Consider the following 21,311-nt stretch of genomic DNA (forward strand, 5'->3'; position numbering starts at 1 on the left):
CAACTCCTCTTCTTTTATTTTTATTAGAAAAATTGGGCTTTTTTTTTCTTTAGTTCAAGGGTATTTTATATAGTCATACAAGTATTTTATGTTAGCATACTTTATTAGTGATGCTTTTCATTTATTAATTTAGCCTATGATTCCTCTGTTGGCTTATATTTCTTTTAGAACTGTTAAGCATCTATGCTTCTTTTCATTTAGTTAAAAATTAGTTGTAAAAAATACAAATATGTTTATGAAGTAGGCCACACAAGAGTGCCTCAAATTAGTAAATACTCTAGTAGGAATAACTATTTTAGTCTTCCTGAGTTTGTTAAGGAAACTATCACAGTGTCCATTTTATTAGAGAACAGGGCTGTACAAGGGAAGAAAAGTATATAGAATATCATGTTTGAATCAATAAAACATGATGCTTCAAATGTTAGATCAATAAAAGAATTTTTCTGATATTTTCTGGGTTTTGTCATAAAATGAACTGATATCTGGTAGACCCACGTGATGGAGACGCATTACTAGCATACCACTGAGATTAACGTTTGCATCTGTCTTTGACCTGTGGAGTCATTATGCTACCTTCTGTGACAATCTATGTACAGATCGAGGGAGTAGTTTGCCTTGCTTCATAGCATTCTCAGGAAAGCCATCAGTTAATGAAAAAGGTTAATAGAAAAGGTTACAGACCTTTTTTTTTTTTTTTTTTTTTTTTTTTTTTTGGTTTTTCCGAGACAGGGTTTCTCTGTGTAGCCCTGGCTGTCCTGGAACTCACTCTGTAGACCAGGCTGGCCTCGAACTCAGAAATCCTCCTGCCTCTGCCTCCCAAGTGCTGGGATTAAAGGCGTGCGCCACCACCGCCCGGCTAGTTACAGACCTTTAAAGATTATGTTTTGCTCATGATTAATTAAATTTGTGTCTTTTATGGGAGTGGTGAGGACATTAGGTTCTAAATTTAGGATATAAGGTATAAAATGTGTAGGATGTTTTTCTTAAACCTGAACCTAGTCAGAAAATTTCCTAGATTCACAAAGTAACTGAACTATATTTTAGTGGTTATTGTTTTTGAAATAAAACACGTGACATGAGACTCACTCTGTAGATAGACTGAGGGAACAGAAGAATCTGGCCTTTGAGAGAGGCTCTCAATATGTAGCCTAGGCTTATGTCCAATTCTCAGTCCAAAATCAGCCTTGCAAATGCTATATTATATGGGCATACCCCTATGCTCAGCTGGCCTTTTCTCTTAATTCTCCTCTGGGATTTGTTTGTCCTATTCAGGGGAATGCAGACAGAATTGATGCATATAAATTACTTTGGTTGCTCACTTCCCCAAAAGCATGGAGATGATTTTTTTTTTTTTTTTTTTTAAAAAAGGAAGCAGTGAGGTGATGGCTCATTCAGAAGACCTGACTTTAATACCCAGAGCCCATGTTAAAAGGTGAGGTGCTGAGGAGGCAAAGTTAGCCTCCTAAAAATCACTAGCCAGCCAGCATGGTGTAAGGTTAATGAGGGATCTCCTCAAAAACAGGTGGATGGCTTTTGAGGAATGACAGAAGGCTTTACTCTTGCGTCTACATGCACCAGCACACACACACATGCATTAAAAACCCCCCACCAATTCCTTAACAATCCATAAGTGTACATTAGATAGCTCTCCCTTTTACAGTCTCTTCTCCTTTGAGGAATTGAGTATAAAAGTCATAATTTTGTTTACAGTGATTCCTGGACTAGTGCTGTGTGGGGTGTTTGGTGGTACTGGGGCATTGAGCATGTTAGGCAAGCACTCTACTACTGAGCTACATTCCAGCCCATTCCCCTTTATATCTGTGTTTTTAAAGATTTATTTTTTATGTGTAGAAGTATTTGCCTGCATGTATGTATATAGGTAACAGGGGTGTTTGATCCTCTGGAATTGGAGTTATAGATAGGAACAGATGTAGGTTTTGGGACTTAAACCCAGGTATTCTGCAAGATCAGCAAGTACTTTTAACCACTGAGCTATCTTTCTAGCCCCTTTATTTTTCATTTTGAGAGAGAGTCTCCCAAATTGTTCAAGTAGGCCTTGACTTTAATATATATATTAAATATATTATATATATTATAAATATAATCCTTGAGGATCCTTAGACCTCAGCCTTCCAAGTAGCTGGAATTATATACCTGTACTACTATGTCCAGCTCAGACTATTACTTGGTTTTTTGTTTGTTTGTTTGTTTGTTTGTTTGATATAGGGTTTCATGTATCTCAGGATTGCCCGAAATTCACTATGGATGACCTTGAACTTCTAATTCTCCTGCCTCTACCTCCATAGTGCTGAAATTACAGGCATGTAGCATCATATCTAATGCTATGTAGTGGTGAGGATTGAACCTTGATAACCTGTATGAAAGGCAAATATATTATCTACTGAACTACATCTCCAGCCCCAGAAGAGTCTTTTTTTAAACCATTCTTTTCATTTATATTAAAGTCAAGTACACATTAATTTTATTCAAGTTTTTTTTTCAAAGATTTCTTTCTTGAGTCTTTTAAACCTTTCTTATTGTGGTGCTGGAGATTGAACTCAGGGCTTCATGTGCCTCAGACAAGCACTATACTGCTAAGCTACTTTCCCAACCCTATCTACAAGTTCTAAACTTAACTCTTTGATTACTTGCTGCAATTATAATAGAGATAATATTCTATTTTTAATAGATGAGTCTGCTAGGATTTTGCTGGTGTTAAATCCTTTGAATCTGACTGCCAATCAAGCAGATTGTGGGCACCTAGTGTCTTAAAGGTCTGTTGTGTAAATGGTACCTTTTGCCACTCACGAGAAAAATAGCATGCTGCATAGGTTAAATAATCTTCCATTTCTAGTCATTGACTTTATGTGTTTTCATACAGGCTGCTTTCCTGTTGCATCTTTGATATCGTTTCCTAGACTCTGTTCCATGATTTAATTTGGAATTCTGAGATGAAGATGGAGGGGGCAGTGGGAAAAGTAGAAGAGCTCATTGAGTCTGCAGCCCCATCAAAAGCATCTGAACAAGAGACAGCCAAGGAAGAAGATGGCTCTGTCGAACTGGAATCTCAAGTTCCAAAAGATGGTGTAGCTGACTCTACAGTTCTCTCTTCAATGCCCTGTTTGTTGATGGAACTGAGAAGGGACTCTTCAGAGTCTCAGTTAGCATCCACAGAGAGTGACAAGCCCACAACTGGCCGAGTTTATGAGAGTGACTCCTCTAATCATTGCATGCTTTCCCCTTCCTCTAGTGGCCACTTGGCTGATTCAGATACATTGTCTTCTGTTGAAGAGAATGAACCCTCACAATCAGAAACAACAGTAGAAGGAGATACTTCAGGAGTGTCTGGTGCCACTGTTGGACGAAAGTCTAGGCGGTCCCGTTCTGAAAGTGAAACATCTACTATGGCTGCCAAGAAAAACCGGCAATCCAGTGATAAGCAGAATGGCCGAGTCACCAAGGTTAAAGGTCATCGGAGCCAAAAGCACAAGGAAAGGATCAGACTACTGAGGCAGAAACGGGAGGCTGCTGCAAGGAAGAAGTACAACCTGCTGCAGGACAGTAGCACCAGTGATAGTGACCTGACTTGTGACTCAAGCACGAGTTCCTCAGATGATGATGAAGAGGTTTCAGGGAGCAGCAAGACAATCACTGCAGAGATACCAGGTAGAGGATGTTTTTTAAACTGACTGTAAGCACCTGGTGGCCTTTCTCAGCTGTCAGACTCAGTTAGATGAGTGACACTTGAAAATAAATCCAGGAGACCTGCAGCTCTATATAAATTTGAAGACTGCAGTCTATTAAAAAGATATGGCCAACTTAAAAACAAACCTGTTCTGAGTTGCCACTGTACTTTTTATCACATCAGCAAAAACATAAAGTGGTTAATGATAGGGACAAGATTATTTTTAAGAAATGGAATTCCCACAGGTCTTTCTCTGTAACATACTATCTGAACCTCCTTCATTGCCTTCTTAGCCCTGCATAGATTTGAACTCACTGTCCAGCATCATTACTAAGTACAAGTCCGTTTCCCAGGACTAGGCACCCTGCTTATTATCCAGTCTGCACTGGGGCTTATGGTGTCTGAAAGGATACCTTCTTTCATTAAAGCTTTCTAGTTACTGGTCCTCCTAAAACAGTTTTTTTTCCTGTGTTTTCCCTCAAATTTAGTGGATGATAAACTAGTTATCTGTATTACATACACATTTTTTAATTCTATCTTGTCACTCAAATTGTAAAGAATGTTCAAAAAACTTTCCTCTTCATCTCCCAGGCTTTAAAAAGTTACTTGGAAATTGGCTTGTTTCAGCTCTCATAAATAAAAGGGTCTGTAGTTTATTATATGTTTAGCATGTTTGTTTTCTCTGTATCATTGAATCTGATACTGTGTGCTACAGAGCCAATCTTTGAGATTTCACAGAGGAAGAAAGATGGTTTCTGAATGGTTCTTAAGTGAAGAATTCTCATTATTGAAGAGAATTATATGACTAGGAATATTCTGTAAAGTAACTGATACTTAGTAGGTCATGACAGCAGTGTTTATTGCTGTACTAAAGAGGGGAAAGTTTTGATTTTCTAAAGGTTTATAGGTGATTTTTTTCATTTTGGTTTCCAGTTTTATGCCTAAAGTAACACTTCTGATGTATAAAGGGTATTTCAAGAAAAAGCATATTGGTTATCTAAATTTATACCTAACCATGTAAACTCAATAGCAAGAATGATTTAAAAAGCACCTTATAGGTACTTAATGTATAACAATAAGTGTCTTTCATATAGCATATTAAATATGAGTTTAAACAGTCTTTAGAAATGCTTTTCTGTGATAATATCTTGATTAAATTTCTTTAGTAGTTTCTTATTATTAAAACTAAATGAGAAAAAGTTAAATGTAGCTCATGAAAGAATCAGACTTTTGGGTGGTTCTAAGGCATGTTCTAGGTATATTTCAGTTTTCCATTTACTGTTATTTTTAAGGAAGCTTTATTAAATACCTACAAAATTTTGTATTCTTATATTCTGTTCTGATCTGTTAATCAAATTTATTATGGATCTCCTGATACAGTACTTAATTCCAGTTAAACAGATTTTCATGTAACCACATCAACACTTTGCCTTTTTATGGAAAGGGAGAAGGTGGGTGAATAAAATTCTTTTTAAAGCTAGAATACCATTGTAGAGGTGAAATGAGTGATATCTAATGAACACTCTCCTATTTCCTTACTATGTAGGCTAAGTGTGCTTTGTTCATATCTGACTAACAATCATTTTTAAGACTTCGAAACATTTTTATTCTTTCTGTTTGCCATCTATTCTTAATTGTGAACTAATCAAGCATTGAAGTAAGTTAATATTTACTATATTTTTATTTTTTATATATGACTTATTAAAGTTTTTGGCCTTTGAGAAGAGATAACAGTTTCTAAGGTAATTGTGGGAAATCAAATGGTAGTTGCAGATGAAGACCACTGTATGGCTGTGGTATGCACTGCTCAGATTTTGGAGAGGAAGGTGGCAGTATTCACACACAGGACAGGCATTAATGGTCTCTTTGGAAATTATGCAAAGCAGCAAGCATTGAACTACCTAGTGTTTAAATATAAGGAACTTCAGGTCAGCCATATTGTTATGTTTGAAAAACTGTTACCTTGTACAATTCTGCTGGAATAGACACATATTTTTTAAATGTCTTGAGTCACATGACTTTGGGCAAGAAGGGAGGCACACTCAACCTTATAGCAAGAGTGGTTGTTGACAGTGCTATGCAGCAGCCTGAGTGAGACAGCATGGACATCGGGGGAACTGACGCTGATGTGACTGAGACAGTCTTTTGGATGCTGAGACTTTGAGTCCAGCTGCTTACACAGAATGGAAAACAATCGGAACATTAACAAGTTTCCTACTATGTAATTTTGTCAAGATATAACCAGTTTAGTAATTCAGAAAAATTTGTAAGCTTTTGTTTAGTCACATTTTAAAAATTGAAAGAAGTATCTGATTGTACTATATGCCAAGTAATTTAATAGTATATTTTCATTTAAAGAATTCAGATAGTGATGCAGACTAGTACAAGCTTACTGATTTATTTTGATATCATGGGAAGAAATGTTTAAGAAGTTTTTAAGAAGATCAGCTAACTAATAGGCTGTTTAGTATTGCATTGTATCATTTTGTTGAAGTTTTTGAGAATACGGATGCTTTAAGTATCTGTTTGGAGGAATAAGAAGATAACCTGGCAGTACTTTCATTGGGAAGACTTAGAAATATTATAAACTTAGAGTATTTTATAGTAAATTAGTATAAAAATGCTATGATAGTTATCTTGAATACTCAAGGCTTTTTGCAAAAATGCCTGGCTTATCTAGAATTTTTGGTATGCTTTATATATTACTTTTGCAGTTTTTGATTGGAACATTTATATGGCTTATGTTTTCTTTACAGTTTATGAACATTACTCTTTATGGGGGGGGCAGTTTCTCTGTAAAATCACTCAAGCTATGTAAAGTTTGTTGGAAGTATTTTGATTTTAGTTAATAAGAATAATGGGCATTAGACTACTAAATTAAGGGAATTAGTTTGCTGAGTAAACATGTGTATCAGTGTATATGTATGGCTACCCAGAAAAACGTTTTCTCTGTAACTTTTCCTCTTCATTAATAGTTACCATAGTGCGAACTCAAGATAGCTTTGTCTCATGGCTGGTATGGCCTACTTTTGTGTGGTCAAAGAGTAGCCATTGTGGCAGGTAAGAGTCAGTTGTCTCAGCTGGTTTACCTTTTTTGCAGTGGGTGAAGGTGTTATTGAGGACATCTGTCTAAGATCACCTGAATTCTTAATTCATTTGGGGTAGTCAGACCAGACCAGCCCCATTGAAGCTAGCATCTTTTGCATCTAACATCACCACAAATAGAGATATGCTCAGATGCATTATGACAGATTTGCCTAGCTAATTTTTCTATGATTATTATTCTTAATCAATCAATTCTTGTCTAGAATTAAACATTCTTAAGAGGCAACATATTTGGGCCTGAGAGATAGCTCAGTGGTTAAGAACGAGTACTATTCTTTCAGAGACTCAGTGTCTAGCACCCAGAAGGGATATCTCACAACTGCCTGTAACTTTAGCTCTAGTGCCTCTGGCAGATACACACACATACATACACTCATAATTAAAAATAAAGATAAATCTTTTTACAAATAGTAAATTCTTCTACTATAAATGATTTCCCTGAATGCATTTATGTGCACCATGTGTCTTTCTGGTACCCGTGGAAGTCTGAAAAGTGCTTTTGATTCCCTGGAACCAGAGTTATAGATTGCTGGGAGACACTATATTGGTGCCTGTAATTGAACTTAGGTCTGCAAGAACAACAAGTGCTTTTAACCAGTGAGCCACCTCTCTAGCCCTCAGTAATTCTACTTTTGTTAACATTTAAGTATATCTTCTATACATAACAAAATTTATCATATAGTATATATATCTGTCTTCTTTTCATGTTTTTTGTTGTTTTTTTGTTTGTTTGTTTTGTTTTGTTTTGTTTTCGGGACAGGGTTTCTCTGTGTAGTCCTGGCTGTCCTGGAACTCACACTGTAGACCAGGTTGGCTCTTCTTTTCTTTATATCATTGCATTTTGAACCTTTAAACATATAATTCTCTAGAGTATTTGGATTTTGTATAATTTTATTATAAAAATTAGCTATAAAAATAACTTATCTATTATTTGACATTTGGGCCATTTTTCTAGTTTGCTATTACAAATAAGAGAATGAACATTTAGGGTTTCTGATCATATATTAGTATGTTTAAAATACTTTTTTTAATTGTATCTTGAGTTTGGGTGTTTATGTATTCTTTCTATAGATAATATATATTTAGTCTTGTTGATTTGGTAGAAGAATCAGAACTTCAGGTTAATTTGTATTACTTTGCTATTTAGTGAAGTCGAAAACGACCTTTGCCACTTGTTCTGGTAAACAATTTTTTTGTTCGTCAACATTTCCTTCTTGGCACATGTGCTTTTTTTCTTCTTAATTTATAGAGGTTCTTAATCTATTGAGTATTTAATTGTTTAGAAAGGTTTGATATTAATCTCAGCAGTGGGACTCATAATCCTGAGACTTACAAGGATCCCCATCAAGCACTGACCTAGATCGAATGTGAAGTGACCCTCAGTGACTAAAAGCTTCATGTTACATAGTGTAAATAAGTGTCTGTAATCTGGAAGTAGTTTGGTAGCTGTTTAGGAGTTCTGTTAGATAATGTGGTTAATAAAATACGGAGGCAAAATAGTCAAGTAAAAACTGTTTTATGCTTCATAAATGCAGAGTAGGCAAATAAGATTCATTCGTGGTCTGTTTGTTTTGTTTTAAAATCTGGCTTTGTATTTTAATTGCTGTTTAAAAATTCTGATACCCAGGCCACACTCCAGCCCTATCAAATCAGAATCTTCTGAGGTCTGACTCTAGGCACCAGTGCCTTTAAAACTCTTCAAATGAACTGCTCAGTTAAGCAAACCAGGCTGTGTGGGATGGTCGGGTGGTGATGAGAATATAAAACTGGTATTCTGGTCACTTGAGGTGCCAGTGGGTGTGATATTCTTAAAAATGGGGTCTGGTTTTTAGAAATCAGAGTTGTAAAGTGTGCATAGTTCTATATTAATTAGTAGGCACGGGTATCTTCTTTCTCCATATAAATGAAAAAAAAAATTTTTTTTGACAGTGTCTTATTAGGTAACTGGACTTGACTAGTAGTCCTGCTGACTCCTCCTCATTTGCCTACTGCATACACCAAGTGTTTTTGCATACATTGTTTAAGTGTATTAGTCTGGATATTACAGTGCCCTTTGAAATAGATTATCTTTTTGCAGCCTCTCACTTTAAAACACCAAAATACATTACTTGCATCCTTATCTAAAATGAGTGTCTATGCTGTGTTTGTATATGCAACACAGACTACTTTAGTGTTAATAAAAAGACCATGCTTATTTAAGATGAGATTATTGTTCCTGTTTGTTTGTTTATTTATTTTTTTGAGACAAGGTTTCTCTGTATAGCCTTGATTGTCCTAGAATTCAGTGTAGACCAGGCTGGACTTTAACTGAGAGATCCACCTGCCTCTGCCTTCCAAGTACTGGGATTAAAGGTATTTGCCACTACCACCTGGCTTTTAAACTTTTTAGTACTACTTTTTAGTAGTTTTCATTTCACAGCAAATTTGAACAAGAATTCTTCCAAATTCCTGCCTCCACATATAGCCTCCTACTATCAACAACCTAAATTAAAGTCTACTTTTTTTTCTTTTACAATGATAAACCTACATTGACCGTCTCTTATTACAGTCCTTTATGTACTGCTAGGGTTCACTTAGCTTTTCTAAGTTTTGTGAATTTTGACAAATGTGTCTTGTAGCTCTCTGAGTTCATGCTTGTTAGTGTTTATGGCCAGCAGTCATCCTTTGGAGGCTGGGACTTTAGTCTTTAGTATAAGTGTTCTCTCATCATTTCCTAAAGTCAAAATTGTAAGTACCTATTTTTATATTCATCCAAAAATAGGTGATGCCAGTATTTAATAGATCATCTTTCTGATTTGTGCCCTACATTTATTTCTACCCAGTACATGTATTGGAGCTAAGGAAAGTGGTTACTCTTTAAGTTCTGCTTAAGCCAAGTAGGGTGGTAACTATCTATAATCCAGCATTCCAGAGCTAAAGCAGTAGTTTAATTCAAGGCTGGGCTGAATATCAGTTCAAGGCCAACCTAAGCTACCAAATGAGACCATGTCTCAAAGACGGGCCTGTCTATGTAATGTGGTGTGGTGATGCTTTGTGGTCTCTCACGGCCCCCAGGAGGCTGAGGCAGAGTGACAGAAAGTTAGAACAGTATGGGATACATAATGACACACTGTCTCAAAACACAGGAAAATAAAGTATTTTCTGTTTGATCTGGTTTTCCTAAAGCTGATATACAGTAGGATAAGGTACATCCTTCTCAAAGAATCATGTATATAGAGAAAGGGCATTTGTTTTTAAACATTTTTAAAAAAATGGATTTAGTGGAGGAGTAGTCAGAAGAGAAGGAGGAAGATGAAGTTGAGGAAATGTAGGTAACAAACTTGAAGAGTTTATTATTAAATAGAATGGGATTAAAAAACTGTGAAGAAACATATAGGTATAAAAAATGAATGATGTCATTTAAAAGGTTTGTGTCTACAGTTATCTTGATAAGGAGGCCTTCTTTTTCGTCTTTATAAGTAGCCTCTAAGTGATAAAATGAGTCATGCTTTTAGAAAGAACATGTAGTAACCATGATAGAACAATTCATTAAATTGTGTTTTTCTATTTTGTTTGTTTTAATTTTTGGTGGTGCTGGGCATCAAAGCTGACCAAGGCCTTACACATGCTAGCCAAGTGTTCTGTTCTTGAACTGTATCCCAAGGTTAGGTCTGTTCTTCATACAACATCTTGATGCAGGCAGATGGTATAACCCAACATTGATTGTCAGTCATTTTATTCAAAAGTATTTTTGTACCTATTATAAAGTGTTAGGGACATAATAGTGACGGCTCTTCCCCCATGAAATAAACTCTTCCTTGAGTAGCTAGATAGTAAATGCATTTATTATCATTAGGTGGTTCATTACTAAGAATAATAGGAATGATAATAAAGCATGCAGGAGATAAAGACTGAGTGGGAGTTGGATGGAGAAGCTGCTGTAGACAGTATAGTCAAGAGCAGCGTGAGAAGGAACCTCTAATATTGGTCCTGAAAATGGATATTTTAAAACTGTTAGTTTTGTTAGAGGCCCAAACCAAGAGAATCCAGCTCAAGGATGAAGTTTGTGTAGGGCCAAATCTTAAACCAGAATCTGGTGAAACTACTCTTCTATAGATATTAGTATCTGTTTGCACTGCACATACTTGGAATATGCTTAGATTACGTGAAAAAAAAATTTTTTTTACTGCAAGACAACTTAGAACTATTAATATATCCTATATAGGGGTTATATGCTCGCTCTATCTATCTATCTATCTATCTATCTATCTATCTATCTATCTATCTGACAGGGTTTTATTGTAGCCCAGTTTGACTTCCAGTTGAGGATGACCTTGAACTTTTGAACTCCCACTTCCACCTTCCAAACATCAGTGTTATAGGAGTGTGCCACCACATCCGGGTTCATGCAGTGTGGCTTCATGCATGGCAGGCAAGCACTGTACAGCCTACATTCTTAGCCTGCATACCCCAGACTTAAATCAAGACACCTTGTGGCCTATAGTCCATATAACACCCTGGCAGACACTAAGGCTTTTTTATAAGACTTGCCCAGAAGTACACATAGATTCTGTACATCATTTATGTAGTTTTCCATACAATTAAAAAAAATTAAAACAAGAGCTATCAGTTAGGTGAGAATTATCTTGTAATGGTTGGTTATAGATTTACCTGACAAAGTATTACCTTTTAGAATTCTAAAGCCAACACAGTTAACATATTCAAATACACAGTGGTTCTCAACCAGAACTGTATACTAAGTATTATCTTGAAAACTTTTAAAAACAAAATAAACTTTAAATATCTTGGAGCCATCCTGGTTTGTGGTATTGTTAAGCCACTCCAGATTTTAATTTAGTAAAGGCTAAAAACCAGTTAAAGTCTGTCATAAGTAAGAGAACACATTTTCCCAGATAGACCATTGAAGCTATGTAAAAGAGTAATATCATATGATATTAGTTATTTTATAGTTTCTTTATAATAAGTTACTTTGGCTTGGTGAGTGAATTTAACATTGTTCACCAGTGCTGTATCTATTATCTTAAGACAAACAAATAAATAAACAAACCAAAAAACAATGCTGTTGTCACTTTGCTGAGTTAAGTGTGTTGAGATAAAGATACACTTTTATAGATTATTAATGTTTCGCTAAGTGGCCTCAATGCCTCAAAGCTGACATCAGTTGTGCTAGGGAATTAGAATGTGTGTTCAAGGAAACAGGAAATGCACTTGACAAAGGGGCATAGTGTGTGGTAGGAACTTTATATAGGCAGTGTTCTAGAAGACCGAGTGACTATTTTGCTAAGTTACAGAGACAGACAGAGGTCCTGAATGTATATAGGAAACTAACTCATTCTGACCTGGGTTAAGACCATGAGCAGCGGTTGAACCCGGGGCCTAAAACATGGCTGTACTCCGAGAATTCCCCCTCACCCAGTCAGCTGCTTAAATGCTGATGTTCATCTTGCAAGTACTGTCACACAGTGCTTTGTTACTTCTTAGGTTCCTGGCCTGTTTGAAGGTTGACAGTACATTAGAATTCCCAAAGACGGTAGCTTTCTAGTTAACACTACTAAAAATGGGAAAATTTCTGAGTCACCTATGAACTTGTCATAAAAGTATATTGTCTACTTTATGGATTAAGGAAAGAGTATACTTTTGGTATTAAAAGTTCTTTGATCCTACTGAAAGACTCCAGAGTAAACAGGTTTTTGTTTGTTTGTTTGTTTTGTTATGTTTTCAATTAGGTATTAGCTGAGTCTGGTAGTGTATACCCGTAATCCCAGCACTTGGGATAGGAAGGTAGGAAGACCAAGAATTCAAAGCCAGTTTCGGCTACAGAGGGAGTTTGAAGTTAGCCTGGGCTATGTGGAACCATTTCCAAAAACAAAATAGTATTTAAAACAGAAAGCAGCAGTTTGATAAACACAAGTTTAGCTTGTGTTTCATTTTGTAGGTTGGAGCATAAAAACGTATTTTTACAGCAATAGGTAAGAAGGAATGATTCTTTTATGTTCATGCAAAAGAAAATTGTGAATAAAAAAATTTAGTAAAAACAACTCAGTAAAAATAGGTAGCTGGTAACTTGAGAGTCTCTTACTGTTCATTCCATAAACCTCACTCAGGTTCAAATCCTGTTTGATTCGATTTTTCTGATTCAAATTATCTATGAAGATTATGAAAGAACGTACATGGAATGTAGAATGGATTCCATGTTATTTAATGAATTTGTCAATAGTCTTCATTAAATTGTAATATATTATACATGAGAAACATGTATTATTTTCTTGAGTAAATATTTACTTTTGTACCAACTATGCAACATATTGTATGGAATATCAGGGCATGATGTTGCAGGCCTGTAATCCCAGCATTAAGAGGTTGAGACTGGAGGATCAAGAGTCTGAAGTCAGTCTGGGTTATAGGAGAATCCTTCCTTAAGGGGAGGAGGATATAGTAAAGGCCACTTTACTGCGGGTTGATCTTCTTCAAGAGGAAAATAGTGCAATAGTTCCCTTTACTAAGAGAGGGTGTGTTCTAAGATTTCCAGTGGATACTGTAAGCTTTATACATCACTGAACCCTGTATATACCGTTTTCCCCTGTATGTGCATCTCTACTATAAAGCTTAGTTTATAAATTAGTCATATTAAGGCTAATAACAATAATAAATAGAAAACTTATAAAAATACACCGACAAGCTCTGTGAGTTATTGTCTCAGAATTTCCCATTGGACTATCTTCAGCCTTACTGTGATGTAGTGAGGTGACATACAGTACCTACACAGCAAGGTGACTAACACCGACCTAGCATTCGGCTGCATGCAAAGGTTTCTTGGACAGAAGCACTGGGATATTAGAACAGTCTCTTAATTGACCTGGCGGCTTTCTTTGGGGATACTCTGGACAAAAGGGATGATTCAGAGCTTGAGCTCAGGGCTGTGGAAGACCTCATCACACTGCTCAGACTATTGTGGGAATTAGCATTTGTGAGTTAGTTATTTCTGCATTTTCCCTGTATTATTTTGGTTCTCAGTTAACTGTAAGGAATTGAAACAATGGAAAATGAAACTGTCTTTATTGGGCAACATTGTATTTATCATATGTAAATCAACTTTAATCTTGAGCTTTAAACTAACCATGGTAGATATCAGTCAGTTGAATTGAATGGGTTTTAAAGTTTCTAGTTAATTTATTTAGTTAATAAACTAGTTTAATTTTGCTTTCATTTCTTAGACTGAAAATAAATACTCTCTGGTCATTTAAAGGGTTTCCAAAGGGAATAAACATGGCAGGATTGATGGACTTGTTAGGCATGGTATAATAGGTTTCCAGTCCCAGGAGTGGGGAAGTGGAGGCAGGGGGGGACCTGCCTCAAAGTCATCCCTGGCTATCTAATAAGTTCCTCTGCCCCTGACACAAAAACAAACAAAAGTCTTGCGGATGGGAGATGTGTTTGTATGTGGGATTTAAGAACATATTTTTGAGGATTGGTAGGAGTATGGCGAGAGACAGCTAAATTGACATCAAAGTCTTCAGTTAGGGATATGTAATTTTGCTATTATTAACTGGTTTTTAAGTTTTTACTTTTCTTGGAAGAGAAACTTGGCCTTTTCCTTCATATCAATGGAAAGGAAAAAATAGTCTGTGTTTTGTATATTAGGCATGACATTTAGAATTTTATATGTAAAAAATTAAAACCTATAATTTATCTTAATGTTTATCAATAATCTTACATAGAAAAAAAAACATGTTTCTTTCTCACTTAATTTTGAGACAGGGTTTCTTATAGCGTAGGCTAGTCTTGTACACTGAGGGATGGAACCTTAAACTTCTGATCCTCTTGTCCATACCATATCCATTTTATGAGGCACTCAGGATCCAGCCTAGGCATGGGTGCCAGGGAGATGCTTTGATGACTGAGCTGGTCCAAGCCTGTTTCTTTATTGCTGGTGTTGAGCTTTACACAGGACCTCATACATGCCAAGCCGCTATCACTGAGTGAGCATGCAGATATTTGCAGCTTATAATTAACAGTGAGCCAAGGTTTTCCTTTTTCTAAGAAGGGTTGAATTAAACAAATACTTGTAATTTTTTTAATTTTCACAATATAAGTGTATGAGAATTGTGAGTTAATTGTGGAAGGTTTAATATGTCTTTGCCTAAGAATATCTTTGTAGATTGATGTTATTACTGTGTAATGAGTTCAAAATTTATGGACCTTATTTTCAATCTGTTAGGATAAGGTTTAAACATTAAGATTTTTCCCTGTAAAGATATAAGAGTTTCTTATGATTGATGAGGTTTTCTCTGAAGTGAAAGTATAGTTACAAACTTTGTCAGTCTATATAAATATATACATATATACACGTGTGTGTGTGTGTGTTTTAAGTTTTATATCAACAGAAGGAACATACCATTTTTAGGTAGCTGACTGTATTTTAAATTAATCAACAATCTTTCCTTGAAATTGAGAGATGTTTTCAAAGAAAATTTATTTTGTCTTTGATTCTAGAACCACAAATTTTATTAGAAGTAGACTTGTAGATATTAGAAAATACTATTCATTTCAGCATGTTACTATGATCTTTCTAATGCATGCAGACACTAATATGAGTTCTATTTTGCTTTCTGATAAAATATTTACCATATTAAGCACGACAAAATTATATTTATTTTTAAAATAAAAAGACTAATTCTTTTAAAACTAGCCTGTAAGAAAATTGTTGCTGATATTGATTGCATTGACTGGATATAGTCTCATTTTGTTGTTAAGTTAGAGGTCTATAGATTTGTTTTGTTTTATTTTTTGTCTTACTTTGTAGTCCTTGGCTAGTCTGGAACTCACTATGTAGACCTTGAACGCACAGAGATCTACCTGCCTTTTCTTCCTGAATGTTGAGATTAAAGGCATGTGCCACCACCTTGGAGATATATATATATATACACACACACACACACATACATACGTACATACATACAAGGAAAAAATTAAACGGGAATTGGAAATTTTAAGTAATAGTTAACATTGTAAAGTGATAAAATAACATTTTAAGTAAATAAACACTTGTCATTTTGGGAAGTCTTTTCTGCAAAAGTTTGGATAAAGATGTAGAAGTGAGTTTTGGTAGAAAGAGGGAACTCCCTAACACTGATTTAATTCAAAGAATATATACTAAAATATTAAGAGCTTATCTTAGAATAAGACTGGGCATTCTATAGTTTGAAGAGTTTAGCCTTAAGGGTAATTTTGCAGTAGAAACCTACAAAAATTTTATTCTGTTTTAATTTTCACACAGTGCCTTAAAGATAGATAATACATTACTACTGTTTTAAGGATTATTGTTTTGGGACTAGATTTACTATAATGATAGCATCATTTCCAGAAAGCACAGATTCAAAATTCTTCCTTTAAAATAATTTGAGTTTATATTATAGACATTTAAAGAAGTGGATTATTAAATTTGCCTTCAGTGTAGCTGTTATGGAAGTGCCTAGTAGTCTACCTTTTATTTCCCGTGAATTCCTGTAGATGTAGAGCAATTTAAAAACATCGGTAGAAACTGCATCCTGTTCAGACTTACTTGTAGTTTGTAAAGGGATAGTTCTGGCAGGAAGCATCTTTCAACCTACCACACTCATCCAGGCATTGCTGAAAGGGAGTGTCATCCTTTATCTTGATTGTACTGTCTCTTAACATCTGTATAGAATTATCTTTTATCTATCAGGTGGTTGTTTTCATTTGTGGGTTTTTGTCTTGGAATAGATAACGAATTAGACAATCAAGTTGAAGAATTCTTGGCCAGTTTATTTCCTCACTGCATTGTGGCATCTAAAGTTTAATCCCCTCACTAAGTTTAACATTTTCTGATAGTCTTTCTGCAGTCTGTTTTCTCCTTGGTATTTATTAGTTTAGCATTCTGAAATATTCTATACCTAATCATTTTAAGAGAATCTTACTAGCAGATTAAAGTAATTTGGTTATTAGAGCCACTTATGAGACAGTAACAACTATATTGATATATATATATTTATAGGCATTATTAAAATTGAAGTAACTTTAAAAGTTCAAGTAAAATTTTAGTTTAGAATACATGAGAAATTAAAAGCTTAAGATTTAATATTTTGTATGAGTTTTTAATTAAAAAAACATTTTATTTGTATAAGTGTTTTGCTCAAATTTATGTATGTGTGCCACAGTTAGTCTGTTGCCTTCTGTGGTCAGAAGGCAGTGGGTCCCCTGGAACCTGAATCTCAGATAGTTGTTATCCATCATATGAGTACTGGGGACTGAACTCTAGTCTTCTGCAAGAGCAGCTGTTCCTATCTTAATAAGAACCATCTCTCCAGCGCCAGCATGACTTTTTTTTTTTGAAAATAAGAAACTTACCTTTAATTTTCTCTCTCTCCTTCCTTCCCTTCCTCCTTCCTTGTTTCCTTTCTTTCTTTGCTCATTTCTTTCTGTTTTGTTGTTTTTCCTAAGTAACAAAAAGTAAAATCTCAGGGATGTGCCACATATACACATATATACCTATCAGCTTTATTCTGAATTCATCACAATAACATTTGATGAGTGTCTAGAGGCAAATTCCTGTGTTGTAGTCTATCCTGGTAGAAGGATCCAGTCATTCATTAATACAGTACCCATTCCTTGCTTCCAAAAAAACCCCAGGGTGGGGGCAGAGAAAATGGTCTACTTAACATATAAACTTAGTTATGGTAGTTAAAATGGAGTGGGGGAAGACTTTTCTTTTAAGACAGTGTCTTTGGGCATAAATTATTGCTAATAGGCCAAATTAAAAAAAAAAAAAAAATAGAGCTAGTCTGGCATGGTGTTACATGCCTTTAATCCTAGTAACTTGGGAGACAGAGGCAAGTGGATCTGTTGATTTTAAGCCAGCCTGGTAAACATAGCAAGTTCAAAGCCAGTGAGGGCTGCATAATGAGATCCTGTCTTTAAAAGGCAAAACAAACAAACAACCCCCCCACAGACACAAATGAATTTATTTTGCTTACTGTTTGTTATGTAGGTTTTAAGAGAGGGCCTCTGAGTAAGGTTTTCTCAGCTTATGAAAGCTGTATGCAACTCAAACAAGTACACTGTCATTAATGAAACAGTTATGTAGTATATAATTTTGTTCAACAAGGCATCTTAAATTAATATTACTAATAATTATTTTTATTTTGTTAGTGACAAGGCCTTATTGTGCAGCTGCCTTTGAATTTGTAAGCCCCCTGCCTCAGCATTGCTGCATCCTGAGATTACAGGCTTTTGTGACCTTGCTCAGCTCTTAATTTCTTCTTTTTTTTTTTCTTAATTTTTTAATTAATTTATTTATTGTAAAGACAGGGTCTCCTGTATTGCTGGTTGGCCTGCACTTACTGTATAGCCAAGAGTAATCTTGAACTCCTGTTCCTCTTGGCCCCACCTCAGGTTCTGGGATTACAGTTGTATATCATCACCCCAGGTCTTAAGTTTCATTTTTAGTATTGTAGTTGACTCGCCTAATGGCAGTTACATTACAGTTATAGGAAAAATGGTATGCAGATGTCTTGTTATCTTCATAAATAAATAAAAAAAAAAATTAAAGGCAAATTGCCTTGCCAAAAGGCAGTCTTCTAAAAGTATTATTATATTTTATTTAGTTTATGCTTTTTTATCCTTTTAAAAATGGTTTAAATAATGCATGACGGTGGTGAGAAGACTTTGTGTTATGCCACATGTTGGAATGTATAGTATTAAAATAGTTCTATCAAATTTATTAAACTTATACATTTATTAAATATATTTTATTAATTTGTCATATAAAATTTAGGTTTGTCTGAAATCCTCTTCAAAAATGGCATAGGTGCCTTTTATCATAGTATATACAAGAAATGTATTGGTTTATCTACAAGATATATGAATTTATAATGTAGAAAACATTGAAAATTACTTCATTTCTGTGCTTTTGGAGGGAGTCTTAATTTCTGTTCTTACTTCCTTTGAAGTGTAGGAAACTTAGAGTCAGTAGCAGGCTAGAGCACTGAGCGTGGGGTAGATGGGTGAACTGCTGTATTAGGTCACCACAGTCTTACAGATTTTTCATAAACAAAAGGGAATGGCTGCCACAAAATGTGTTATTTTATTAGAACTTTCAAGATTTGAGAAGAATGTTATTTAATTGCTGTTTTTATTTTATTGCATTTTCTTTATAATCTTTATACATCTGTGCATCTGGAGTGTAACTAATAGATCAAATAAAGAGTTTGAAAAAGAAATGTTTCTTGTTACTCTGTTGAGGACTCTGTTGTAATTTTAGTCATTTCCTACCAGCTAATTCATTCTAAGTATTTCTGAGTCAAGATATCATCTTTCTGCAATAAAACTAGCAGTGTTATAATTTATAGTTAGAATAATGGATTTTATACAGTATTTTTAGGATGATTTTCAATTTTGGAATTGGTATACAGAAAGGAAGATAAAATACCTTTATAAACATAAAAGTCTGTCTATTAAACTATGTGCTCTACTGGTTACCGTGTTAAAAATCAGGGTCTGGAAAGATAGGTTGGGAGCATTGGCTTCCCAATTCAATTCCCAGCAACATACAGTGGCTCACAACATCTATAATGGAATTTGATGACCTATCCAGTCTGTCCTCTTGTCATGGAGGGTACATGGAGATAGAGCATTCACATACATTAAGTACATATATAAGTCTTTTAAAAGAATCAAGGAGTATTTGGGAAAATGGAAACATGTAGACTGGGTCTGTTTAAAGAACTCAGTAAAACGTTGAATGAATGAATCTTTAGCAAGGAGCTAGATGCGAGAGATGGTTAAACTAGTGTGTGATATATGTGCTCTCTGGTGTTGTGCAGTGTGTGCTTTAGTCTTCAAACGCTCTGTGCCTGTGTGTCTAGGTTCCTTTAAGTGTCGTTATAAATGACACTGCCTTATCTTCTTGTCGAGTTCACTTGAGTCAGTACCTTATCTTTGTACAAAATGCTGACACCTTCAGCTGTCGCTTTCTTTTGATGAACTTTTGATGATCCTGAAGTACCCTTTACCTCTTTGATCCTTCAAAGTGATAAATGGAACTCTTTCATCCATTATAGGTGACTTTTCTTCTGAACAAAATGACTTAATTGTTTATCAGTTTGAGACAATGTAATTCCTAAAACTATTTTCATGTTTGGAACTTCATGAAGTTTAAGTTTTTTAGTAATTGAGATAAGCAGAGTGAAAAAAATTTAGAGCAGACTGTCTCCTTTTTATTTTAAAAGCAGCATAATTCCTAAACATAAAATGTAGTACATAAAATTTCATTTCTGGTTAGCCCCTTGTTTGACATTTTTTATGTTAAAGTAGCTTTATGATGTTATTCAGAAGAAACCTATACTCACACAACTTTTTATACTTGAGGTTGCTTGTTCAGAGACAAGACTTCTTTGCTTTACTTTTGTTTTCTGTTGACATAATTCTTTTCTAAGAGTTCCTTTGGCTACTTTCTTATTTATTCAAATGGTTCTGGATTTGTATTTTTTTTTTTGATGGTAATGAAAAAACAAGATAAGTATTCTTGAGCATTTTTGCCATGTATAAATATAAATTTGTATTTTAGTATTCCAGAATATAGTAAGATTAGTGTTTTTAAAAGTAGGTTCTTGTAAAATTCACTCTCCTTTATCTGTCCCTTTCCTTTGGTTTCTCAAGACTGCACTTAGTTTCCTTGTCAGCCACTAGCAACACTAAGGGAATGGCTTGTTTGAAAGTCTTCATCAGTAGAAAATACAGCTTTTGTATCTGCTACCAAAATCTCAAGACTCACTCTCAGAGTCTTTCTTTAATGATTCTACCTAAGGAACTTAGGTTTTTTCATCTGTTCTGAAAAAAGCAGGGTGGGGATAGATGCCTAGGCTAGACCCTGTCTCAAAATTTTAAAAAGGGGGCTGGAGAGATGGCTCAGTGGTTAAGAACACCCTCTGCTCTTCCAGAGGTCCTGAGTTCAATTCCCAGCAACCACATGGTGGCTCACAACCATCTGTAACGGGATCCGATGCCCTCTAAAGACAGTGACAGTGTACTCACATACATAAAATAAATAAATCTTTAAAAAAAAGGGGGGGGGGCTGGGCAGTGGTGGCACAAGCCTTTAATCTCAGCACTTGGGAGACAGAGGCAGGTGGATTTCTGAGTTCAAGGCCAGCCTGATCTACAGAATGAGTTCCAGGACAGCCAGAGATACACAGAAACTCTGTCTCAAAAAACCAAACCAAAAAATAAAATAAAAAATAAATAAATAAAAAGGCCGTGAGTATAGCTTAATGAGACCAGTACTAGAAAAAGGGGGATAGGAAAGCGGTTAAATTGTGTGATTACCTTGTATAGTTATAAAATAATATGCTTCTAGTTACCAGATTTGAAAGGAAAATTTCATTATTTAAAAAAATCATCATTTAAGCATATTAAAGAAATATTTTTTATTTTTTGGTGTGATTTTGATTTTTTTCTCATTAGAACACATTGAAAAAGAAACTAATATTAAACATTTAATATC

The 21,311-nt window shown here is 35.0% G+C and overlaps 1 protein-coding gene across 7 annotated transcripts in view; it reads left to right on the top strand.

Annotated features, from left to right (window-relative positions):
• The window catches only part of Ark2n (arkadia (RNF111) N-terminal like PKA signaling regulator 2N), an 81,237-nt gene that overhangs the window by 31,814 nt on the left and 28,112 nt on the right, over positions 1-21,311 (top strand). For 4 of the 7 annotated variants that reach the window (XM_034518247.2, XM_034518245.2, XM_034518244.2 and 1 more), the window contains exon 2: positions 2,882-3,666. In XM_034518247.2, coding sequence (XP_034374138.1) covers positions 2,952-3,666 — 715 coding nt within the window. In that variant the 5' untranslated portion in view covers positions 2,882-2,951. Of the gene's footprint in view, positions 1-1,368; positions 1,433-2,881; positions 3,667-21,311 lie in introns of all 7 variants that reach the window. The other 3 variants (XM_076912404.1, XM_076912405.1, XM_076912403.1) reach the window with 1 other exon arrangement.

Source organism: Arvicanthis niloticus, chromosome 14 (assembly GCF_011762505.2).
Source record: "Arvicanthis niloticus isolate mArvNil1 chromosome 14, mArvNil1.pat.X, whole genome shotgun sequence".
Taxonomy (NCBI): domain Eukaryota; kingdom Metazoa; phylum Chordata; class Mammalia; order Rodentia; family Muridae; genus Arvicanthis; species Arvicanthis niloticus.